The sequence below is a fragment of the Aquarana catesbeiana genome, linkage group LG05, assembly GCF_042186555.1.
Source record: "Aquarana catesbeiana isolate 2022-GZ linkage group LG05, ASM4218655v1, whole genome shotgun sequence".
Classification (NCBI taxonomy): domain Eukaryota; kingdom Metazoa; phylum Chordata; class Amphibia; order Anura; family Ranidae; genus Aquarana; species Aquarana catesbeiana.
This window is the reverse complement of record NC_133328.1, coordinates 464577343-464604532: the sequence shown is the minus strand read 5'-3', so window position 1 is coordinate 464604532 and position 27190 is coordinate 464577343. Positions and strand designations below refer to the sequence as shown.

The 27190-nt window shown below is 38.2% G+C and overlaps 1 protein-coding gene across 26 annotated transcripts in view; it reads right to left on the bottom strand.

Annotated features, from left to right (window-relative positions):
• The window catches only part of EPB41L3 (erythrocyte membrane protein band 4.1 like 3), a 291386-nt gene that overhangs the window by 10735 nt on the left and 253461 nt on the right, over window positions 1–27190 (bottom strand). For 11 of the 26 annotated variants that reach the window (XM_073631385.1, XM_073631386.1, XM_073631383.1 and 8 more), the window contains 8 exons: window positions 26414–26515; window positions 24990–25709; window positions 21046–21168; window positions 18996–19331; window positions 17306–17434; window positions 10918–11016; window positions 3193–3273; window positions 2651–2767 (listed from right to left, as the gene is read on the bottom strand). In XM_073631385.1, the coding sequence (XP_073487486.1) occupies window positions 2657–2767; window positions 3193–3273; window positions 10918–11016; window positions 17306–17434; window positions 18996–19331; window positions 21046–21168; window positions 24990–25709; window positions 26414–26515 (1701 nt within the window). In that variant the 3' untranslated portion in view covers window positions 2651–2656. The remainder of the gene's footprint in view (window positions 1–2650; window positions 2768–3192; window positions 3274–10917; window positions 11017–17305; window positions 17435–18995; window positions 19332–21045; window positions 21169–24989; window positions 25710–26413; window positions 26516–27190) is intronic. The other 15 variants (XM_073631401.1, XM_073631407.1, XM_073631404.1 and 12 more) reach the window with 13 other exon arrangements.

Here is a 27190-nt window from a genome sequence, read left to right as displayed (position 1 = left end):
ATGGACACAAAACGACCAGGTCCCTGGGATCATGTCCAGCACCTTCCAGATGGCTGATGCATTTTGAGGGGTGAGATGCCCTCTTCCTCAAAACCGATCAGGGGTTCTCCCCTCAAAACGCGTGTTCTCCCTGCTTTGTGATATTTAGAAAGGGGCTGTGGAATAATTTTTAACATAATTAACCCTGTCTGCTCTCCTGCATTGCATGTTAATGGGGTCTGTGTGGGGACAGAGCTACTGTGAGACTCTCAGAAATTCTTAGAATGGGTATTGGCTTTTTATTTATTTTTTTAGTTATGCTATGTGAATGGAAAAACAGAAAAAAACACTGTGAAGGTTTTACTCCCACACAAGCACTTGAGGCACACAACTTTGCTATGCTAGATAGCATAAGTCTTCTGTTGTCATGTGCAAATAGAGGTCAACGTATATGCATATGGCTTTAAATGTAATTGAGTTTATAAAGATGCCAATTTTTTGTCACGCTATCCTATATGTTAATTTAACAATATATTTTGTGTAAAATATGATAAAAGTATTAGAAAAGCCAATACAAAGATCCACCTTTTAAAATGTGCCTCCCCACTGCTCTTATATTATCTGCAAAAAGTTTATAATAAGTCTTACTGTACATATCTTTTTTTTTCCCTTTTCTAAATGGTCAGTTGAGCGTTAAGCTCCAGCAAGAGTGTCTGTATTTGTGCAAATTCTTTCAGGGCTAACAATAGTTATGGATGCCAGACTCGACTACTAAGAATTCAGCAGCACTGTCAGCCCTCAATAGGCAGACACACTCACTGGGGCTTGTTGGTCAGATGACTGCTTGGAAAAAGTAAAATAGATATATTTACACAAAAAATGTTTCAGAAACTATAAACAGGAAATAAAAGAACAATGGCGAGGCAACATTTAAAAAGGTGGGCGAATGCCTTTGCTTCTACCTTAAAAGAGAAGTATGGCAAAAGCTTGTTTACTCGTACTACTCTTGCGAGTCACAGGAGTGCACTTTTTCTGTGACCCAGAGTCAGCTGATGTCACAGAGCTACTCCAGTCTCTGGATGCCCCCTAATAAGGTTGGGATCCACCCAGATGCCTGAGCATATTGCTGAGATCCTCCTGCCCCCTCCGCAGCCTGGCATAAAAAAAAAAAATCACAAATAATAAGCTACATTACAGAGATAATCTACCAAATTGTCTACAAAACAAGAGTGAATTTCTCTGGCACAGCTTGAGGTTTAATTTAGTAAATCAGGCCTTTTGTGTACTAGTAGTCAGCTATAATTTTTCTGTTCAATGATCATGAAAACACAAAGTGTCAGGACACTGCATGAAGATGAAAACCATACCATATGAAAACACTACTGATTAAAAAGGCAGTTATTTTTCTTCCTAATTTTTTTTTTTTCAAAATTTTGCTAGACTTGAATACTTGTTGTGAGTATGCAGTAGGCAACAGATGTACAAGTATAATCCCCCATTTACCAAATTAAAAAAAAAAAAAAAAAAAAAAAGGAAGTGAAATGGTGAGTATTTACTTCTTTTAAAAAATTTGGTTCAGATTAGACTATAAATTGACATCTATTTTTGACCAATCTATTAAGTAACAGAAAAGGATAATGCCTTAATGGGATGCCAATTTCAAATTGTCTTTGCAGTTAGCTTTACAGAGACTAGACCCCGTGGCAACTGGTGTTACCATAAACTCATACCTCTATATGAGGGGAGATAGGCACAATAGTGGGGAAGTAAGATGCTACTGGCATCACTGATTTTTCTTTGAATTGGAATAGCTGGATTAGGTGTCTGTTATTTCAAATCTATGGACAGTTTAAGATCTTTGTGCCTTTTGTGAATATTTGCTGACCATTTAAAGATTATTTATCTTATCACATCATATAGCTGAACTGTTAAGCCATAATTCATTTTGCTGGGTAAAATCTGAAATGTTGGGCTCTAGTTCTGGGAAAAACAGAAAATGAACATAAAAGCGCAGGGGGACCTCTTCCTGTTACTAAAAACAATATGCAGAAACACTGATTAACTTTTAAAGGATTACCTTGGAACCAAATTTAACTGCTCTACTTGTCATGCATGAGATATTCTAAAACTGTAATAATCAATTGTGGTTTAGATACACTTATTTTAAAGTTCATATCACAGTTGCAATAAATGTTAATAGCTTGCAACTGACACATTCTGTAAGGGGACAATTCCCTACATTTCCATATTTCCTGACAAGGTTCAAATGATACACACACTACTATGAAGGAAAAAACAAAAAAAGGAACTCATTTTTGGTGACAGATAAACACTTAAATCTAGTAGGAATTAACAACTTCAGGTTGAAACTCACATGAAGGAATTAGAATACTATATAACCAATGTAGAAACCCCTTTTAATTTAGCCTGAACAATTCCTCAAGATATTTATCCCTAACTGCCTTTTTAATAGGGTGTATTAGCTGTTAAAAAAGCAGAATAGTGGAAATGCATGCATAACATTTCTAATTATACATTTTTTTTATAAGCACACTTGGTCCATGCAAGTAAAAGAGAACATTTGGGGTTTTCAACAGTAAGCAAAAGGGAAGGATGCTTCTTGCACATGCCAGTCTGCAGCTTTTCCGGGAAAGCCATGGATGCTTCTTACCTGTGGTCAATCCTCCCCATCTTCAGGTGTGATTTCTGTCTCTTTATGTACCACTACTTTGGTCACTGACATGTCAGGGTGCTGCTCTTTGGCCTCTTTTATTGCCTGAGCCAGCGCCTAACGCAAGAAGAACCAAAAAGGGAAGGGCGGAAACAAAAAGGGGGGTGGAACATGCATGATCAGTGGCAAGGTGGATATTAATGAGAAAATTTACACAGTTTACAAATGCAGATAGACAATTAAACATGAATTATTTAAAAATTTACATGTTGAAGCAACACAAAAGTTGATGCTTAGCCCTTTGTTGCCTTTGAAATAGCTACAAACAGTATTCAAGATGAAACATTTTTTCTTCATTTATGATTTGCCAGGGAATAGCAACGGGTCTTTAAAATAACACAATATGTAATCAATGTATCCCAATACTTAAAAAGCAAAATGGCCAAGTATGACTTTTGGTTGCTGCCTCTTTTGAATTAGATGAACAGCATTACTGGAAGAATCCAGCACCCTGGTAAATCTATACAGATGATTTCTTTTACCTGATCATGGTCGATGTCAGCATCTCCAGTAATTACTATACGCTTTTCAATTCTGGTTTCTGAAATGCCTCCTTTCACAGTCTAGGCAGAAATGAAAAAAATAACCCATGAAATAAAAGGTATCAAACATCTGTTTATGCAAGAAATATCCCTAGGCCCTTATCAATCCCAACCATTCATTTCTGCTAGTTGGGATGTTTCATGCTCAGGAACACTCTGTACAGGCATAGATAAGACATAATGTGCAATATGCCTAAGCAAGGTAATTGAAACGAGTCTATATGTAAACTGAGTGCTTGTGTAGTTTCTTTCCTGCACGGTGTTTAGAATTAACTTCCTTTTCTGGCAGTGCTATCCCAAATAACAAAATCGGTAAATCACCACATTCCAGCATAATATAAAGCTATTTTAATTAACTAAATAAGTAAAAATATGTGAACTCATTTATTTTAACAGTAACCATACCAAAAACTCTATCAATATTTGTCATAGTATTTGTATTAATCCCTAAACCTAACATGTTTAAGGATTGCTAACCGACACATTTTTATATTATATTATATATAGATATATCTATATATAGATAGATATAAATATATATCTCTATCTATCTAATCTATCTATATATAAATAATATTCAGTAATAAAGATCTAATATAACACAGGAGCATAGATTTGTATTTCCCTTGGCGACAAATAAGAATTATACTTGCACGTTTTAACCTGTGCATAATAATTTTACTAAATATTGGTTTCTAAAATATAAAAGAAAGAATAAAAGTGCTTTTCTGGAAATCGTATTGATTTAAAAATGGTCAAATACAACAAGTTACAATAGTGTAAGCTGGAAATCTCTTGCACACACATGAATTTATGTTTCTCAGTCTGGCTGCACTAGCAAGGCAAAACTTGCTTGTTCTGTACAGTCAGCAAGATTCAATACATTTTAAAAGGGGGCGATCATAGGTGTGCAAAACTCATTACACAAAATGCGTGGGGGGCAGGAGAGCACGCCACAGAAAATGGTGGGTGTGGCCAAATTGAGTGGGAGAATCCTAAAGGGTCATTAAATACCAGGAGTGTACTACATACAGAATAGAGCAGTCAGGAGTGTGCTACTTACAGTGTGCAGAATCCAGGAGTGCTCTACATACAGTTACGTACAGAGTGCAGAGTTCAGGAGTGTGCTATGTACAGCATTCAGGAGCGCTCTACTCACAGGGTGCAGAGTTCAGGAGTGCGTTATGTACAGAGTGTAGGGTTCAGGAGTGCGCAGTGTACACAGTCAAGGATCAGGCTATGTGCCAAAGGAAGGGTTCAGGAATTCATATCTCACTGGCCGCTTTAAACCAAAAATGACTCCCCCTTTCCCCTCAAAGCTCCTCCCTCCCATATCCCCACCCTTGACATCCCAATTTTACCACAAGCCCACTTTCCCCCCATCCAGTGTAAAGCCTTTTACCCTGCCATCATAATCTACCCCCCATCCCCCTAAATATACAAATGCCACTATTATTTTTTTTTTAATTTCCCCCATCTCAACACAGACCTCAGATACACTATGGCTCCATGCAGGGTGGGATATTTTCTTCCTCCCAGGCTCCTCTGCGTGGTCTGTCATAAGACAGGTTAATAAGACAGGTTAGAGCCAAGGAAGGTCCTAGTGGAAACTTCCTTGGCTGTCAGCTCTGTTACTTTGGCTGCGGGGAGAGATGCTACAGGTGTCGACAATCACTGTATGGCAATGGATTTCCGTCACTAGTGATTCCATTGGCGACCCCCCCCCCCCCCAGACAGGAAAGCAGATTCTATTATGAGGTCCATTTCACGGTCACTTGATCTGCCTTTTAGCCCATTTTAGCCACAACCTTGGTGTCCCAGAGGTTTACTAAGTGGCCAAAACTTTGCAACAGGGATGTCCCCTCTTTATGTGGAGCTAGCTGAGCAATTGATCCATGGTTTTAAATACATGTGTGATGCAGCACTGTATGCCGCCCCCCCCTGATTTCTACGCATTTTGTCAATTTGTAAAAGTGTAAAAATTCAAGATGAAATCCACTTGCGCAGTGGTGGCATCTCTGCACCAGGAGGATTTTCTGGCATCCATTGATGTCAAGGATGTGCAATTGCATGTCCCAATTTTTCCTCTCCACCGACGATTTCCTTGCTGAGATGATGTGGGATCTCCATTGTGGGTTATCTTTACATCCTTCTACTCTGGGTGAATGCCTGTGCTTAAAATAATGTGGAGATCGTTGTTTGCACCTTGGAGTTCGGCTCATCTTGAACTTCAAGTAGTAGTCGATATCTCCATTTGTTTGCCTGGATACATGGGCCCGATTCTGGATACAATTTAGGCCTAGGCATTTCTTGCAAATGAGAATTTGCACCTGCTGTATGTTTCTTCATTTGGGGCTGTTTGGTATGGTCAACATAATACTCAAATTCTTCAGAAATTCTGTCAAGACCTTGCTGGTGTGAAGACTCCGTTCCCAACTTTTAAGACAGAAAATGGTTTCTGCTTCTCCACTAGTGTATCGTGACTAGAGATGCTGAGGAGAGGTGACAGGACAGCTGTCAGCACAGGGGTTGTAGTAACTGGAGGAAACCTGGTTACTGATCAATGTTCTGAAACTATTGGCAATCAAGCTGTGTCTTTTGTATGTGACCGATCTTCTATGGGGTCACCTCATGTGGGTCAGGGAGGAACAAAAAGGACTCTTACATCCTTGGCTGAGTAGAAAACTATGTTCCAGCTCTATCCACAATCTACATTCTGGGAGTAGACAGCTGGCAAGCAGACTACCTAAGCTGACAGACTGGATCAAGAAGAGGGATCTCTGCATCCACAAGTACTATCAGCAGAAGTGAAGTGGTGACACTAGATATGGATCTTCTGGCATCACATCTAAACCACGAGGTGCACAAATAAATAAAAAGTGGCCTGGTTATGCAAGCCTCTATTTTGGTTTTGCACAGGGACAAGGTAGTTCTTCACCCAATGTTTGTTTTCAGGGCTTGTTTTAGGGTCTGTTTTCCTACAATGGATTTGCTTTTTGTGGTCATAGTATGCCATTAGGCATCAGTCACCTCCTTTTCCTGTTATGGCTCATTCCACTAGCGCAGTTAGCATGTCTTGGGCGTCTTGCAATCCTGGGAGATGAGTGCCAGATGACAAAAAGACCACCTGGTTGTCAGATTGCACTTTCACTAAGCTTTACAAAAATCGATGTTTCTGCATCCACAGATGCTTGCTTTGTCACAATCCTTACAGGTGGCAGTGTACGGTATGTGCTAATGTGGAATATTGTGTAGTTTACTTTTCCCACTACTCAGTAGATCATGCTTTGGGACAACCTAACAGTTAGGATCTTCTAAGAGCTCTGCTGTGTGCTTCAATAAATAAAAAAGAAGATTTTAGTTTGTGTCTTTACAGTAAAAGCCTTTCTTCTGCATTAATTGAAGGACACAGCACCCACGCCTCTGGTTGTTATTGACTGTGATAGTTTTTTTTTCAATGTGTACAGCTTTGCGAATAACTAAGCGGACCTTTGCAGATGGAGGATTGGGCCACTAGCCTGTAGGTGGTGCTTTTTTTTTTTTGAGCCTAGCGTTCCACTCATGCAGGTGGCATTATAATTCAACAATCATGATCTACAAAAGATTTCCTGTATCCTTTAATGAATATAGAGAAAATTATTCTTCAAGTTCCTATTTTTCTTGACCGTTTCATTATTTTCTCAACAATACCATGATAGTGAGGGCTGGTATGGGTTTTGGTGGTGTGTAAATTGTTTTATCTGCTTGAAATAACATTTTGTATTTTTGCATAACAGGATTCCATTTGTGTCTTTTGTTCATAGAACACTGTCCCAGAAATGTTAAATTTGAGGTTATCTTTTTCATTTCTATGGTGTCCTTCCATAAACACTTTTATGTATAGTAGACACCTGAACAAAAATACCGTATTGCCAAGTTTAAGGTATGTCCTTTGCTGTTACTTAGGACTCATTTGTACCACTGCGCTGTGGTAATGTCCGCTGGTGTGCTTCAGTGGCATTCATTAATGGCAACCAATGCACCTTTTCAGAACATCTGCGTTGTGGTGTACATCAATGCAGGATAATGCATTACCGTGCACTGTCCCAGCAAGATGACTTTTGGTCCCTTCTGGTGCACAATGCACGTTAATGAGCAGCATAATGCGTTTGCATTAAACACAGCAGACCACTCTGGTTTGAATGGACCATTAGCGTTCACCCCCTGCCACACTTATACCAGTAGCGTATGCCACATTCTTGTCACTGCATATGTTCTTTGCAAGAAGCCCACTCCTGTAAGCACATTCTGTTCACACCTCTAATCTAATCTCAATGAATGAACAAAAAAAATGAACTAAATTGAAATATTTTTAAGCAGTTATGCCAAACATTCGCATATTTTTCCCTCAAGGCCTTTGTTATAGCACTCATTTTTAAAGGATTCAACAATGTAAAATAGTTTGTGCTTTGATTGATTTTTAAAATGTATACAGTATAACATAAGTATAAGGTATTGGTCAGACCACATTTTAGCATTTTAGAAGCAATTTATTTAGAAATCAAGGTAATTCCTAGGGGTCCAACTATTTTTTTTTTTGTCACTGTAAATAGCAGTAAATATAGTATCCCTCCCCTTCCCATCCCCCCTTTCTACTATAAAATAACAAACTGGAGCTTGCCTTTGTATAAAGTAATTTTTGCTTTTCAGAAAAAGGTGTTTACTGAAGGATATCTTACTAAATACGGACCATTATGCATTTAAATCCTAAATCTTATGCTGACATTTTTACAGGAGAAGTACAACCAAAGCTTGTTTTGCTGTACTTCTCCTGTGGATCACAGGAGTGCAGTTTGTTCTGAAGCCCGATGTCGGCTGACATCACAGAGCCGGTCCAGGCTCGGGCAAGATTGAGACCATATGGTCAGGATCCGCCCACATGCCTGAACCGGCACCCGGCCCAGCCCCTCAGCGAGCCACCCGCTCCCGCACAACCGAGAGCTGCTGACTGACAGTCACCAGCTCTCTGCTCAGGGAGCCCTGCGAACCAAGCGATCAGTGATGTTTGATCGCTCGGTTCTCAGTGTTAGAGCTGGCGGTGGACAAATTCAGCATCCACATATGTAAGTACAGGTACTCCTCACTTAACAAGCAGGTTCCATTCCAATGACCAGGTCATTAAACAAATTGGTCATTAAAAACGAGGAGCCACAAGTAATCAATATTTTAAGCATTAACTACTGTACTGTGAAAAAAAGGTCTAAAAAAAAAAAAAAAACCCCACAAAACTCCACCTCAAGATCGTTGTTTTAATTTGCATAAGTACAGAACACAAATGAAAATTCTGTACCGTACAATACAATGACGTATAGCGTGCTGTGGGGAGAGCTGGTCGTAAATCTGAGTGGTCATTAAACAGATAAGTCGTTAAACAAGGAATATCTGTATAATTCATTAAAAAAAAGAGGATTCCTATACTTCTCTTTTAATGCCCACATTTATTAGTCTTACATACTGGCATTCCAAAATAGTTTTAATGAGATAAGCCCACATAGTTAATTGGAAGAAAAGCTTTGAAGACCCCTTATTTTATACACGGAAAGTGCCTCCTGTACTTAAACATGAATATTCAATAGTTTAAAAAAAAAAAAAAAAAGGACTATCAAAGTAGTTTTATTTCTGCGGCTGCTCTAGCCAGTATGAATGATCACAAAATTGCTCTTAACTAATTTGATCCAACCTTAGATAAAATTCACCAGACTGTAATCAAAAACTGTAGTCTGTGCAAAGCAATTCAGTTTTATATGTAAAGAGACAATGATTTTGTGGCAAGAAAAAACATATCTGAAGTGCTGTTTCTTGCATGTTGTGTGTTGTGTGTTTCTGAATATGCATGGATATAAAGGTGCTCCTGCCAACATATGCAATGCTTTTTACATTTGCTTTCTTTAGGGCCCTTTCACACTGGGGCGGTTTGCAGGTGCTATTGTGCTAATAATAGCGCGTGTAAACCGACCCGAAACAGCCACTGCTGTCTCTCCAGTGTGAAAGCCCCTTTCTCGGCCACTAGCGGGGGGGTAAAACCGCCCCGCTAGCGGCTGCATACTGACGGTAAAGCGCCGCTATTTATCGCCGACGCCACCCTAGTGTGAAAGGGGCCTTAGACATATAGAGTGAAGTGACTAAGTAATGTTGGAAGATCTGAAGTAGCTTTTACACAATCCTTATTCAAAAAAGCTGCCCTATGCTTATAGCAAATATGGTCATAACAATATTACTACATAAAAAAACAGGTGTTTAAAATGTATAATTTTGTCACTAATATCACAGTGCTTGATCACAAGAAGGTATAAACACAGAGCTGACATAGTATAGGTATATGTATACAAATGTTTTAGGTGTGCTTCAGTTTTTCCTTTTGCCAAAATCAATTTGCTGTTGTGATAAAGAAATGCAGCTGGTAATGCATACTCTACGATCACTGCATACCAAAGGAAATGTGCAGCAGCCTAGGCCCCACTCAACCAGACATGCCTGTGGAGTATCAGAAAACCCCTGCATCCTTAGAAAATCTGCCACTGAATGCCAATCTACTGAATTAAATTAGAACTATGGGCACAACTTTTCATTTTAGATGATGGCTAAAACTTGTCAGTTTTTTTTGTTTATTTTTTTGCCATCTGTGTCCAAATAGGGAGATTTACCTTCGCTTCCTGTTCTATAGTCAAAACAGGAAGTAAGAGGAAATTCCTGTAAATTATGGGAATACTTTGGGGGACTCCCAGGTCACCGGAACTAGTGTCCTAATTGGAAGATTTTCCTTCCATTACGTTTCTAGGGGCAGCTCAAAATTTGGGACTCATTTTTTCACTTTTAATGATAACGGTAAACAAAAACTGTTGAGCTTCCCTAACAGGGGCACAGACAGCAATAAAAACTAGCAGGTGTTCCAATTCCTCTCTGCTCTATCCAATTAATTTAATTAATTAAAAAGAATGCTTTTATTTATACTTTAATAATCAACAGACACAAGCTTTTTTAAATAAAACACCACTTTCTTAAAGGATTCTATATTAAAGTAATTGATGCATACTAATTTTTGATGAATAAAGTTGCAACATATTTGTAGCATTCTACATAGCTTTACCATAAATCTGGTACATTACTAAAAATATCATATCATATGAATAGGTCTGGCATGAAAGGCATGAGGGGTGACCTTGAGACAGAAGCATATATGAATTGGCATGAATGCAATTGTGAGAAATGGTAAATGATGCACGTGTAGTCAATTAACTTAATCAGCTATCGTGTGTTAAGAAATATGTATACATACATAGAACAGTAAGGGTTGCATAACTTGCAACCCATGTCATTCTACTCATGACTGATTTTTAGTGTCCATGTTTCTTTGCTCTCATAACAGCTGCGTGTGGAATTGACAAAGTATTCAGTACCATTACAGTTCAAAGTTAAAAAAAAAAAAAAAAACAATATGAACCCCCCATGCCTCATTTATGAAGTGAATATCTGCCATGTGCTGTGCTATTTTAGTATGTTAGAAAACCGATGAACTTAAGAGAGGAGAAAATATTGACAGCCAAGGCATAGAATCAGCTTTGTTAATGAACCTGCTAGCACGTGCTACCTTGAAAAGCTATACATATACATCCCATCAAGACTTACTTTGGTAATGTGTGTAGTAGTTGTAGTGCCATGAGATTCTGAAGTAATTGTCTGAGCGCTCATTAAAACACCAGGATCTGTGTCAGGGCGAGACACCATCTAAAAACAAAGTGATGCAAGCACGGGAATTTAATAAAGAGATATTTAATTTACTGGAGAATGTTATTGTTATATATGGTTGGGTCACCACACCAAAATAAAAATAGACATAAGTATGAACGAGACCTTGTACAACTCACAAACATATGTATGTGTACTGTATATGTATAATGTGACAAAAATGTATGTCACACTGTCAGGAATTCATTAAAACATAGTGAACTGGACCTGGCCTAAAAGTTCTAAGCAGAGCTGATGTGCAGACACCAGTACAGGTGATAGTGTTCAAACTGATGCCTGCGCATCTCCCTTGGACCCCAAGCCCTGGATATACATTAGGCCTCAACAACTGTTATGAACCTGTCAAATGCTGTGGTTGAAGTTAGAGCACTATATACAGCCTGGGCTTGACTTGTATATAGGGAGTGATTAAAAAAAAAAAAAAAAAAAAAAAAAAAAAGGCCAGATTAGGTTCACTTTTAAGAAGAACTGCATTGTAATATTTTAGTTCTAAAGTGGAATTCCACCCAAAAGTGGAACTTCCGCTCATTTGTCTCCTCCCCCCCTCCGGTGCCACATTTAGCACCTTTGGTGGGTGGAGCGGATACCCGTCTTTGACAGGTATACTGTCCCCACCTCCGGGAGACCGGGCTGTGGCGCATTAAGTCAGCAGCTTGGCTCCCTCCTACTCCTTCCGCTGTCAGGCCAGTAGGAGAGCGCAGCGGTGTCTCGCCCATGTGCAGTAGGGACCCGGCGTGCAGCCGTAATGCTTCACTACCGGGTTCCCTTACCGGCAGTGGCACCACCCGACAGCTGATGGAAACATCAGCTAAGGTGCTGACATCGCTGGAATCCAGGCCAGGCAAGTGTCCTATTATTAAATTATTATATTATTATTATTAATAAAAGCCAGCAGTTGCAGTATGTGTAGCTGCTGGCTTCTAATTTTTGCAGGGGTGGGCGGACCTCCGCTTTAAGTTCAGTATATTGACAGACATTTTCTCTTTCCCCTGGAATCAATAAATGTTGACAAATGCCAGCCACTAAGACCAAAACCATTTTGAAAATACTCCAAATACAAGATAACATTTTTAAAAGGGGTCCTACCCGAAAGAATAACCTGTCAGACCAGCTTTATGCCACACAATAGGTGAGTGCAAAGGGCAAAGAAGTGCATCTTGCGCTAAAATTGTTGAGACCTGTGAGGCCTTAGCCATCTGTAAAGACTGCCTTACATTTCCTTTGTGATCTTTAACCGAATTCCTAAGGCTTCATGTATATTACCCTACTTTTACTGCAGCCAAGGTAATACGCAGCAAAATAATGGCACGGTTTTGTTACGTTTTTACAATGTTTTTAATTTTCCCGCAGCCCGTAGTCAAAAGATTCCTATCCTGAACATTTCCGCGTTCAGTAGAGGGAAGTTGAAGCTCACCTAAACGTGCCAGCTCCTAAACTCTGCTAAAAGCCTATGTGCACATTGACACACAGGCTTTTATGGAGTTAAATTTAGGAGCTTTGGCAAAAAAAAAAAAAAAAACACAACGCCAAAAGCTCCTAAACTCAAGTTTAGGATCTGCCAGTGTAGGCTAGTGTACATGAAGCCTAAGCTTGTGTACAAATGAATGCTTCTGATGTCAGTTTAGTTTTGCCACATAGCTTCCCCTGCAAATGCCACCTCTTGATAGGCCCTCTTTATGGAATAGCAGGAACATTTTGTATAGTTGTTCTTGGGTTATTATAAAACCTGCCACCATGTAATGGCCAAAAACTTGTCCATCAAAACTGTCATTAAATCTTTTATCATAGTAACCTGTTAATGGAATTAGAAAAAAAATAATGTTCGGCAAATTAACTTATTCTAACATTTTTGTTTCCTATACTGGATAGGACATACTTGGTCAAATCAACCCCAAAATCTTTTCATATTATGAACTTAAACCCCAGTTTAGGCTAATGTCCTGGTGATGAATGCAGTACTGTTATGGGATATCCTGAAATTTTAACGGCAGTAAATTTAGCAAAAACATGACTTGACTTACAATCGAAAACTTCCACTTATGTGTTATCTGACAGATTTCGACTCCTCCATCAATATTCCCTTATAATAAAATGTAGCGGGATACTATATCTTAATTTTAACTAATTTTATCAGGTTCTGCTTTGTTAATGCTTTCATATGTGTATAATTGATTAAGCCATAAAAGGTGCCGTTAAGGATTGATCATGAGGTCAGTTTACATGCAGTAAATGCTTAGCAGAGTTCTGGTGTATTATATGATTATATAGCTTTACTGAGTCCAGTTCATCCTAGCAGTCAGTGTAACCTGCAATGGACCACTGAGTAATGTATTAAGCAATGTCTGATTGACCATCATGGGTGAGACAAGCATATGGCCAGGGTGTCTGCTGGTTTCAGATTTACCACTGATTGTGTGAGTAAAGTTGAAATGAAATACACTGATGTAATGAAAATGCCACATGTAAAATATGGAATTGTATTTTGAACAGCTCTCAATGGTGACATTTTCCCTTAGACAAAATAGCCCAAAATATTCTACTTTTAACATTTAACAAACAGTAAAAACCTGCATCTTGTTATGTATACGGCAGGGAATTTTCATTTAGACATGTTGTAGTTCATCAAAGTTGGAGAAGAGAATTTTTTTTTTCATTAAACATCTGAAACAATCTTATCTTTAACCAACCACCTTTAATATTTATTTTACTTGTATTGGCTCAACAGATTTCAAAATAGTTCCCATCAGGACCCAGTAGTACACTAGTAGTGAGCCCAGGACAAAAGCATCACTTAAAAAGGGACCTGGTATTAGGATTCCTCAAACATCATTTACATTTGAATTTAGAAAGGCACATATATATATATATATACATATATACACACACATACACATATACATATACACACACACATATATATACACATATACCCTGTTTCCCCGACAATAAGACCTAGCGTGATTATCAGTGAAGGCTGCAATATAAGCCCTACCCCCCAAATAAGCCCTACCTTGTTTCCCCGAGCATAAGCCCTACCCTTAAAATAAGACCTACAAGGACTTAAACTAGGGCTTATTTGGGACGTAGGTCTTATATTGCAGCCATCACCGACAATCATGCTAGGTCTTATTTTCGGGGAAACAGGGTATATATATATATATATATATAGATAGATAGATAGATAGATAGATAGATAGATAGATAGATAGATAGATAGACAGACAGATAGATAGATAGATAGACAGATAGATAGATAGATATAGAGAGAGAGGAGATCGTATATATATATGCATTTGCATTTTATCAACTTTATTTGGTAATTCAAATAAATCTTCTCTTTCTTTGACCTGAGATATAGAATTTATTCACTTACTTTAGATACAGCACTATATGCAATAGTGCTGTGGCAGCTCTTCTCAAGTGGTACTAAGTTTCAATGACTGCATTCCAGTACATGGAATGCTAGAAGCTACAGCTGTTACTCCCAGTCTGGGACCAATGCTCAAGCCCAGCTAAATATTGTGCTGTATAGCTCTACAAGAGTGACCTGCAGCATGATGTAACCAAAGCGTTTTCACATAGTTGTTGCACTGGAAAATGCTATAACATCTCTGACGTTGAGATTTCCTGTAGCTTTTGTGGTCATCAGTAGTTCTCTATTGCACTCACCCAAGCATACACAATGGGCATCAAAGTTCTTGTAATATCAAACCATCATTGTGTCAGTACTTAGCCGTACAAGCTGTATTTCTTCTCCTAAAACCATCCATAGACGGTTTGAACCTGGGACAGTTTAGCAGAGAGCAGCCGAGATTCGAACCATGTATGGGCAGGCTGAACGTACCCAAGCTGATCGATCGATCAACTTGGGTACAACCTGCCTGTCGGATTTTACATGTGATTACTGCTAGCGGCTTCACAGGAGGGATCCCCCACATCAACACAGTGTGATTGAGTGATTTTCTTTCCTGCAACCAAATCGCTCCATCTATGGCTGGCTTAACGTCACACTAGCAAATTATGCAAACAGCGTGCATTTGTATTCAGCCCCTTTGAGTCAATACTTTGTAGTACCACCTTTCTCTGCAATTACAGCTGCAAGTCTTTTTGGGTATGTCTCTACCAGCTTTGCACATCGAGAGTGAAATGTTGGCCCATTTCTTTGCAAAATAGCTCAAGCTTTGTCAGACTGGATGGAGAGCGTCTGAACAGAAATTTTCAAGTCTTGCCACAGATTCTCAATTTGATTTGGGTCTGGACTTTGACTGGGCCATTCTAACACATGGATATGCTTTGATTTAAACCATTCCATTGTAGCTCTGGCTGTATGTTTAGGGTCGTTGTCCTGCTGGAAGGGGAACCTCCGCCCCAGTTCAAGTCTTTTGCAGGCTCTAATGCCGCGTACACATGAGTAGATCAGTATGATCAGAGTAGACTCGGACGGTCTTTCCAATGGCGTTCCGACGGAGTTCCGCTGAAACGGACTTGCCTACGCATGATCACACCAAAGTCCGATCGTTTAGAACGTGATGACGTACGACGGGACTAGAAAAAGGAAGTTCAATAGCCAGTAGCCAATAGCTGCCCTTGCTTCGTTTTTGGTCCGTTGGACTAGCATACAGACGAATGGTTTTCTTGATAGGAATTGAGTCCGTCGGAAAAATTTGAAACATGTTCTATTTCTAGGGCCATCAGAATTTTCGAAAGTAAAGGTCCGATGAAGCCCACACACTATCGCAATGTCTGACGGAATGATTCCGTTGGACCTTTTCTGCCGGAAAGTCAGGTCGTGTGTACGCGGCATAACAGGTGTTCTTCTAAGATTGCCCTGTATTTGGCTCCATCCATCTTCTCATCAACTGTGACCAGTTTCCCTGTCCCTGCTGAAGAAAAGCATCCCCACATGATGATGCTGCCACCACCATGTTTCACGGTGGGGATGGTGTGTTCAGGGTGATGTGCAGTGTTAGTTTTCCACCACACATGGCGTTTTGCTTTTAGTCCAAAAAGTTAAAGTATTGTCTCATCTGACCAGAGCGCTTCCTTCCACATGTTTTCTGTGTCCCCCACATGGCTTCTTGCAAACTGCCAACAGCACTTTTTATTGCTTTCTTTCAACAATGGCTTTCTTCTTGACACTCTTCCATAAAGGCCAGATTTGTGGAGTGCACTAATAATAGTTGTCCTGTGGATGGATTCTTCTACCTGAGCTGTGGATCTCTGCAGCTCCTCCAGAGTTACCATGGGCCTCTTGGCTGCTTCTCTGATTAATGCTCTCCTTGCCCGGCCTGTCAGTTTAGGTGGACGGCCATGTCTTGGTCGGTCTCTAGTTGTGCCATACACGTTCCATTTTTGGATTATGGATTGAACAGTGCTCCGTGACATGTTCAAAGCATAGGATATTTTTTTTTATAACCTAACCCTGCTTTAAACTTCTCCAAAACTTTATCTCTGACCAGTCTGGTGTGTTCCTTGGCCTTCATGATGCAGTTTGTTCAATAAGATTCTCAAACCTCTGAGTGCTTCACAGAATAGCTGTATTTTTTACTGAGATTAAATTACACACATGTGGACTCTATTTACAAATTAAGCGACTTGGCGCCACTAGATTTTAGTTAGGGGATGGGGATCAGAGTAAAGAGGGCTGAATACAAATGCATGCCACTTTATCATTTTCCTTCCACTTCACACTTATGTGCCACTTTGTGCTGGTCTATCACAAAAAATCCCAATAAAGTACATTTACGGTTTTGATTGTAACATGACAAAATGTGGAAAATTTCAAGAAGTATGAATACTTTTTCAAGGCACTGTATGTTGTGATGTACCTCCTGAAATTGAAATCATGAACGCTGGTTTTGAGCTTTAAATATGTGGAATTGTGCATATTATATTAAAGTCTATAACTGGACTAAAGCACTGTCCTAAAAATTGATGTATAAGATGCTAGCATAGAATAAAAGTGAAACGTTTAGTGTGAAATCAAGGTTTCAAAAAAGTTAAATGAAAAATTGGTTCTGTTTGTTAAGGGGAATTTTTCTGGGATTAGTGCAAGGCTCTTTGAGAGTGGCTACAGGTTTTGCAGCCCATAACCAAATGTTCCCCTTATCCTACCCACTAGGTATTACTCTTTTTGCCTTCTTATTTAAGAAGGATTATTACAAACAACTCTCGGGATCAGGGTGAGAATGGTGTAGACTGAAACCAGTGCAAGAATTACAAAAATAAACAAAAAAACAGTAACAAATTTCCTTTTAATGTCTTTTACCTCTGATGACTCATAGGTAATGGTTTTAGTTTCTGTATGTATTACAGGTACATCTTTAGTGGAAATTTCAGGCTTCTCCCCATCTGCGATAGTGCCAAATGTGATGATCTCGGTTTTCACCAGGGGTGACTGAGTAAAAAGAGATTCCATTTTTATTTAGGTTAGTAAACAAACTATAACATACAGCAATAGGTCTTCAAAAACACAAATTTCAGAAAATCAGATCATGATTTTTTCCAGATGAAAATGATTTGTTAATTCATATTACTAAAGGGGAAAAAAATGTGATGTTCTTAAAGATCCAACAACTTTTGTTTCTATTTTTTTAAAGTTTGATAAAAAGTATTCTAAAGCTGGCCACAGATGGGTTGAATCTTGGCCGGTTCAGCAGGGACCAGCTCAGATTTTAACCATATGTGACCTGGCTGATTGTACCCAAGCCGACCCATCGATCGACTTGAGTACACAACCAGCATGTTGGATTTCTAGCATGCAATCATTGCCATGGCTATAGCCACTAGCAATAATTTATTGTGTTCTCCCATCAGGGACAGCCCAGCTGGGAAAACACAATAGCTCCATGGAAAGCATTCCTCCAACACAGACTGTGTTGATGGGGGAATATAGCCATTTTCTTTTCTGCAATCCGTTGTTTGCAGGAAAGAAAATTGTATCATCTATGGCCGGTTTAACAGTTTAAGAATTCCAATTTGGTAGACTGTTTGATCAACAGATGATTCCTGAGATTCTTTGTGGCAGTCTACCACACCAAAGAGATTAATACCATGTGATCCTGATAAAGTCAGCAAGCAAACAGGCATCTCATTTCTCTGGGTACCTTAAGATAGTGGCACAAAGCAATTTGCTTGAGGCCTTATTCACACTGGACATTATAAAAATGCCAGTAGCATTCACTATAGAAAGCTGTAACTGTAGAATGAGTTTTGCAGAATTTTTGCAGTAGCATTTTTCAGTAATTACATTTTTAGCAAAACTATACTTCCACAAAATTACTCAAACGCCGAATAGCTGCGTTTTTTGGCATTTTTCAGAGTTAGAGCGTTATGACAGCTCAAAAACTCACTAGTTCTGGGGGGTGGGGGTTTCCCAGCCAGAAAATGCCCCTGCCAAAAAACGCTGATAAAAGCCTGTGTGTGCATGGACACATAGGATAACATGCAGGGGAGTTTACTGACAGAGAAAAAAACACCTGAAGCCAAAAACAGCAGCTGTAAAAACATCCAGTGTGCATGAGTCCTCATACTGAAAAGCTTCTGGCAAAAAGGCATTTCTGAATAAAGTAGTGGGTATCTAGAATTATATTCCATATACCATTCTTGTGTTTGTATAAAGAATCTTGGTTAAAATAAATAAATAAATAATCAGACACTAGGAGCAGAACCTTCAACAAACAGCCAAATAAGAGTCATGTTTGAAGAAGTGCCACAGTGCATTTTAATTAGAATGTTGTCATTCTTTTAAAGATTTCACGTCAAATTTAAATTTAATGTATTATAGTGCATTTTTACTGGATGTCACTCTCTCTAAATAACAAAGCAAAATGAAGCAGGCAAAAGTAAAAATCTGTTCCAAAGCAGGGCATTATATTGCTCAAGCCTGAGTTTAAGCAAGAATTACCATATGCGCACGTTAAACATACAAAAGCACAAAGTCAATGTTAGCCAGTTACCTCATCATGAGGCTTGCCATCCAATAGATGTGTGTCATGAATATCTGAGCCATGCTGCTCCTCTTGAGCATAACTAGCAGCAGAAGCATCAACAGCCCCATCTTCCTCTTTATCAATTTCCTCACTCCCTTTCAAGCAAGAAGCAATGACTGCATTTGCCTTAGCCGCACCATCCAACTGCTCTGCACTCAGTTGAGCAGTATCCCCGATTGCATGCATACTCCCCGTCTCCTCCAAACTGATTATCCCCTGCACAACCTTCTCTTTCATTCTTTGCTCTGCGTCCTCTTCTCTTACTTCGTCAGTTGTTTCCCATTCAGTTTTTGTTTCAGTTTTCTGAAAAGAAATTGGGCCACGGTTAACTAAACATCATTTGCATTTTCAGGAAGAAAATGGGATTTGTATATTTTTATTCACATAATTAAATAGTAAAGACAACAGTGGAAAAGAAAGGAAAACTAGCTGTCTGGCAGATAGGTCTAGGTTAAAGCATAAAAATGAATACCCATGTGACCCGTGATAACTATAATGTGTGCACACATCTTAAAAATGAATGTAAACCCCAACAATGAAATAATCATTTCCTCCCTTTTGTTCTTTTGAATTTACCACCAAAAGAATCTTGGGCTATATAACAAGGCCCCTATGTTATGGAAAGGAGGTGGTGTTCTGTAATCCTAGCACAACTTTTGTCCTAGGAAGACAACCAGGCTTCTCTATAGATACAGTATAATAAGTGAGCATTGTCATATTAGGATAGGAAGTGTGTTACTGGAAGGATCACCAGGACAAAACAGAGGAAAAGCCTAAAAAAACAACTGCAGCCTTCATATTCAGGTACTGTATGCAGCAATACACCCCTTTTTTGGCTCATTGGTTTAGATACACGTCAACTGCACCCAAAACGGTAATTATGAAAGATTATGGTATGTTCTTTATTTCTTGCCAATGATAGCTATCAACACATCATTACTGTGCATAGAATAATTTCTAAATGCTCCAGGAATAATAAGTGTATATACATCCCATGGTACCATGCTGAAGCCATAATGGTAGTATAATTTACAAGGCTCCTCAAACATTTTTTATTAGGGTTAGTCCTCAATATTAGGTTAAGGCTATATTATTCTATTCCTTTAGCAAGCCTGCTAGAATAAATATGTTATCAATGCTGTTGCATAAATGGCACGCAGAGCTCTAGGACCTCTGTGGCGAGTATGGGTGGGGTGGGCACACAAATCATACCCTGATCAAGGCCCGTTACCTTACCGACAGCTGCATTTCTTGGACACATCGTCTTACTAGTGCCACACACTTTTTAACAACCATTTATGTAGACAAAGAACTTTAAATGCAGATTAAAAAAAAAAAGGGATTCCGGAAAGATAGAGGATAAAATGTATCCCCGTTTGTTTAAAAATGTGCCCTTGCAATTGTCTGCAAGTATGTAGACAAACAGCTCATATTAATACTTGCATATCCCTTTTTAAAAATGAAAGTATGAATCATAAGATCCAGGGCAAGAAGTGCAACATTGTAAACTAATATAAAACATTTCCTTCTTTTTTATGTATATTCAATGGACCACTAAATTAACTGCTGGGGAAAAAGAGAATTTATTTATGTTTACACGTTTCTAGCCCATTTCTAAAATATGATAATGCAGCACTAAAGCTTTCTTGTCAAATATAATTATTTTATTTATTTCCCTCTTCCTTCTCATTTTACATCTCATTAAATGCAAAATTCATACCAATAGAATTTTCATTACTATGCAACAAATAGCCAAGATGCTATATAATTTTGTCCTCCAAGCCTCTGTATATTTTTCTAAACATTTTGAAAAACATTTAATGGAATATTTTCAGAGCATTATCTAAATAGTTCTAAGTGTAGTGGTGATTGTAGATCATTGTGTCACTGCAGTTACAGCTATGTCATTTCACATCACCCTCTTTTCTTTGGCCTTCACAAAAAAAAAAAAAAATGCATGTATTACTATCAGAAGTTCTATAACAGAGCTAGTAAGCACATCCAATCAAGCAGCCACCTGAGCCCAATTTTGTGAAGCAGTTGTAACCTCTCCTATAAACTCAGATGGCTTTCTTGAAGACTCTAATAAACTGTAGATATCAGAACCATCCATGAGTTTGTCACCAGAAGACTGTTTGGTCTAAACAAACAAAGAAATGAAAAGTCATTGAAATGACAGAGACATACAAAAGAGAGAAACAGAGGGACAGTCGTAAAATGAATAACGGACAAAAGCATGAGGAGTAATAACTATAGCAAAAGAGAAACATATTTCACTATAGAGGGCCACTAAACCTAAAACACAAATTGGCTTAATTAAATTGGCTTAAATTAAAAAAAAGTTAAAGAAAAAACAAACATTAGAGGTTCAAAATGGAAGGTATCAATTTAAGACAATTGATAAAACTAAAAGCACCCTTCCTTTGCAGAGATGTGATGCTTTAAGGTCCAACTGCAGATTCTGTATACACTTTGTAAATATGCATGTGCATAAGAGAAGAGCAAACAAGCAGTTTATGATACAGGAAGTCACAGCAATCTCAGAGACCCCAAAAGAACACTATGTGAATGAGAAACCAAAGAAGGAACAGCAGTTGTGAGCTTTGTGTAGAAGACACGAGGGAGAACAGCAGTGGTAGCTGAACAACAGGTCAGGAAAGCAAGCCAGGATTAGGAAAAGTCAGGGATTGGATGGAAGACTGGATAGTGCAGATCGTGGGTAACATCTTTTTATTTATGTACTATGAAGAAAGGACTTGAAGGATGTTAGACTGAATGTTAGGACTACGTCACAATAATAAAACAAAAAAGTAGGTTATTGTTACTTTAATGACATATCGGCAACTGTAGAATTCCAGGACAACTGGCAGGGCCCTCATTTTAGAGTCATGAAAATATACTGTATCTAAATGTTTCTAAATTCATACATAATTTGAGTGTGACCTACAGTTTTACTTTTGGTCAAGGTATCGATATTATTACAAAAATCTAAAAGTTCTGATAAACATTCGGAACCTTTATGTACAGCTGATGTACTTATTACCAATGTATCTTTTACATAAGCCAACTTGTGTTTGTAGAGTCAAATTAAAGTGCACCACTCATATGCTGAAATCAGGTGCTGGCTTGGAGTTTGTCACTCCTCCACACAGCTCGGTATAATCTAAAGAAAAAGTAATGTCTTCACAGACAAAACTCTAATCAGCAAACAAGCTTCAGCACGTGGTTCAGCCCCCAGGACCACTCCTTTTTAAATGTTTCACCCAATGAGCTTAATCATAGATGATCATGATTAAGCCAGTCAGGTGAATTATGTCAGAGAGGTGGTCCAGGGGACGGCACCATGCACTAAAGCGTTTTGCTGTTTAAAGTTTTGCCTGTGAAGATATTATTGGTGCGAGACTTTTCCTTTGGATAATAAGCCAACTTGTGTTTTATATTTACTGAGCCCTCTAAGAAAGCCATCTCTCCAACTATTGCTGAACTAAGATTATCAGCATATCATAGTTTGTCATGGCTGGATTACCACAGTGAGAGGAAAGCTGGAGAGTCAAATTATAAATAAAAAACAATATAAAAAAAAAACACGGAGCTCCCCAACTCCTCTGATAAGCTAAGGAAAGAAAGACCTGAAAGCCGGCTTTGGAGAGTCAGGTCTTGATTTAATAACTAAGAGGAAAAAGACAAAACTGATAGACATGAGATAAAATTACAACAGAAAAACAATAAATACTAACACAATAAATGCACAACACAATAGGCTATCAGGGAAAGAAGCCATGAAGGTTAAAGGACATGGCAGAAAATAAGAAAATAAAACTGGCACACATTTATAATGCTTGTAAGAAAGCAGAGGCCCTATTCAACAGCCCAAAGTAATGAAAATTAATTGAGATGGACAGAGGAAGCTTCAATAATGTTAATGTGCTCCTTATTTAATTTGAAGCTTTATAAATGGTACAAATTACATCAAATTTTAGTACTGATACCTAAAGAAATCAAGCATAATCCGTAAAAATGTTTTGGAAGGTCTAATTTATCTTACGGAGTATGGACAACACAACTATACAATTTCACCACAAATGTTTATTCTCCAACTGCTATACATTATAAATAGGAGTATTATTTTTCTAAAGTATAAAAGGCTTGCCAATTATTGTGAATTAATGAGCCCCATCTCTTTAAATCTGGCAACTCGCACACCCAAACCCATTAATGATATACAGAATTTTATCTGTGATTTTCAAGATTTTCAACATACCATAACCCTTTTCAGGCACCACAGAGACTATCTGGGCATTTTAAAGAGCTATGCTGTTTCCCTGATTATATGAGGTATGTGATAGCACACTGCTTTACTATAGAGCTATGGGGTTCTGTCACAATCTACAATATAATTTTGTTTCCATGCAGGAAGGAAGATGCTGAGCGTGCAGTGTCTTGCAGAACGGGTAAGCACATGTAAAATTTTCTGGCCAACGTTATAAAGTGCAAGACTGTGTATGAACCCACACTAGCCAGTGAGAAGTCAGCTTTCAGAAACTTTACATAATTAAATTAATTAGTCATTAATTATTGCAGAAATTTAGCATTTAAGTGATACCCTTTACTGGCTAAATTTTTTAGCAAGCTTTAAGGATGCCTTTGATCACTTTTTCCTGCTTTATACACAACAAAATATGTTCTGAAAACAAAATATTTACACACAGAATTACAAGGAGGAGCAATAAATTCAACATATAAAAAAGATAAAGTTGTGTTTATTTTTAATATTAACACCCTTCCTTGTAACTATGTATAAGTATGTGAGTTTCAGAATCATTTTTAGAGTTGTATAAAGGCTGGAGAAGTCATTTCAGGCATCTAGAATGCATGTATCTTTAATATCTTGAGTTGTCTAATAAAGCATATCACTCAGTGGAAAACTCCAGCCAAACATATCAAGTTGAGAATAAATAGCCCATTAAAAAAGATACAATTAAAAAAAAAAAAAAACAGCTTTGGTTTCAATCTAGAGCTCTTCTCTGCAGTACTTGTTTCTGCAACATGAAGCTTTTAGTTTCATGGGCAGCATCATTTAACCTACTGCCTCTAAACTCAGGCTGTCCTGGATCTGCCCCAGCATGTGACTGGACAGTACAATGAAAAGCAGCACAGTGATGAGGTCATCTGTCTGTCATTCTACTGTCTGGTCCCATCAGATGAACGGATTTGGCGCCTTCTGCTACTTCTTCTCGTCCTCAAGCCCTGCTAACTAAGCGGCTGATGTCCGGTTAAGTTCAGAAACGTGCACTACTCATATTTACAAAATAAACTTACTGATGTATGCATGGTTATAGAGCTGTATTCACTCGTGTTCTATATCTGCCTTGAGTTAAGCTTTAAACTTCAAAAACTTTCTACACGGTCAGATTGTCAGCTTTTTTTCCTGTTGCTATTATTCACTAATATATGGCAATTAGCAGTATTTTGCACTAATACAGGGCAACTAAATAAGAAATCAGCTTTCTTGACCACATCAAGCTGCAGAAAGTAAGTTTCTAAGTAGCTGGTTATAAGATGCTGAAAACGAATGCTCTTTGTACTATGTGATTACATAAACCCAATAGTTTTTCCACAGCTATGTTTATTGCCCTTTTTTTAAATGCATACATTTTTAGGAGACCCTGTTGAATAGAGCCAATAAGCTGTTAGATCTGGGAAAATGCTGGCTTAAGCACACTTTTATTGATATAGCAAGCAGTTACATTAATATATTTTCAGTCATGATTTTTTTTATGTTTGGTTATAAAGGCTCGCAATGCTTACTAAGGCTGCAGTGCCCATAATAAAAAAGGATAAATAAAAGTTGGCTGCCAACATAAAGTTAAGCTGAAAGTGAACAGAAGGGAACTGTGAAGCAGGGGGATGTCTGCAATTCATGCTTTTAATTGTGAGAATGGGGTCATTGCCACTTGTTACCACCACTTTGGATGCAGACGATTCGGTGACATAGTGAGCAGTAGCAATTGTAAATGGTTGATCTCTTGTATATCGCCATTCTGAAAGCTTCTTATCCTTCCATCCAGGACCCTCTGTCTTACTGATTCCATAATCTGGAAATTCTGCCCTTTTCTCTGAGATCACCGTTTCTACCATCTTCATAGTGGTGTCTGACTCCTGGACTTTTTTCAGCACCTCTTCTATTGGACTAGCCAGTTGGGAGTCTGACTCTTTAATGGGAGTCAGGGTCTCTGACATTCTCCTTTTAACAGTTGGGGCCTCAGAAGTTTTTCTACCTTTATCATCGCTAAGTGTTTCCACAATCTCATACTTTCCTGCCATAGGAATTATTTTCACAGTTTCAGAAATGTCCTTTTGCAACTTCTGTCTGACTTCAAAAGTTGAGGGCTGTGATAACTTTTCACCTTCTTTACCTTTGCTAGTCATTGTTAAAATTTTTCCAGACACTGCGTCATAGGATTTTCCTAATGTGTACATTTTCTGCCTGTTTTCTTCTTCTTGAGCTCTAATTTCCATTTTCAAGGCATCCAGGCTCTGGGTTTCAATAGTGCTGGTCTTAAAGATTTCAACTGGTTTGTCACTGCTCACAGTTGTCACCTTGTAAGTGATCATGGTTTTTGTTTCACCATCAACAATTTTAGTGGGTACTTTGTCTATAATAACCCAATCGTCAGTGCCCTATATGAGATATAAAATCTAAATTAGCATTTATTTGTCCTTATTGTAGGGTTCTATATTTGAATAGCGTATATCTAGGTTTTCCACAATCTACATATCAAGCTTTATATATAAAAACATAGGAAAAGATTGTGTGGGTATCCTTCATGGCAACCAATATGATTAATCCTGGAATTTATCAGATGCAGTCTGAGAAAATAAGAGTGTAGTTGGCTGCTATGGACAATACTTACACCTTTTCTTATAGTTTTATTAGAACTTAAATATAATGATTGGTAAAAAGTCCTAGTTTACAAAGGACTATTGAGTGTGGCATAACCTCTTTTATAGGGTGGCCATAGACTGGTAGATGCCCCCCAAGAATGGATGGAGACACTTCCTGCAATTACACATGTTGTGACTCTTCTGTCAAAAAAGAAAGCCCACATGCAGCCAGTTGCTTCCTTTTGTCTTCTCAAGGATTGGCTCAAAAGAGATTTACCAACAGGCAGGAAGGCTAGAACAGCCATTAATGGTCTGATTCTCACCCAAGTGCCACATAAGGCTCTTTATAGCCTCCCTTATCACAGAAGTCTTTAAAAAAATTCCAACAATATGAATCATCTTTTGATACCTCATATAGTCTGTCTCAATTACTTAATGCTATGAAGCACCAATATATAAATTGGTGGATTTTTTTCTAATTCAAACAAATAGAAAATAACCTCTGGGGATGAAGGGATAGTTTTCTGCATAATGATTTGCTGAGAAGTAGCCACAGGGCTTGTGGCTCTGGCTTCCTGAAGTTTCTTCACTATGTCCCCTGGCTAGCGGAAGAAAAACCAATAAAAATCCAAAAATAAGATGCATTTACTTGAATTCATAAGACAGCAGTTTGTTTAGTGTTACTGCAAGGAATATGTTTACAGACAGATCTTGGAAAACATTAATTTGAGCTTATGGCTCTAATACCCAACCGAAACATTCTGGCAGCAAGTCCAATATTTTTCACAATACCATCAATTCATTTGCAACCAATAATACAACCCCAATTTTTGGGACTATTCATAAGAAAAGACTGTTAATGACTGAAGATATATACATTATAATATCTATATATGAATCATATTCTTGTTACTACTAGCCCAGTCCACAAAATGGGTTCAGCAATTTAGTAGCTAGAGAGCAAAGAAAAGTAATTAAAAAAAAAAGTTAGCTTTTTGTTATTGCAAGAAAAAAATGATATATATGTACACACAGTATCTCACAAAAGTGAGTACACCCCTCACATTTTTGTAAATATTTTATTATATCTTTTCATGCGACAACACTGAAGAAATGACACTTTGCTACAATGTAAAGTAGTGAGTGTACAGCTTGTATAACTGTAAATTTGCTGTCCCCTCAAAATAACTCAACACACAGCCATTAATGTGTAAACTGCTGGTAACAAAAGTGAGTATACTCCTAAGTGAAAATGTCCTAATTGGTCCCAAAGTGTC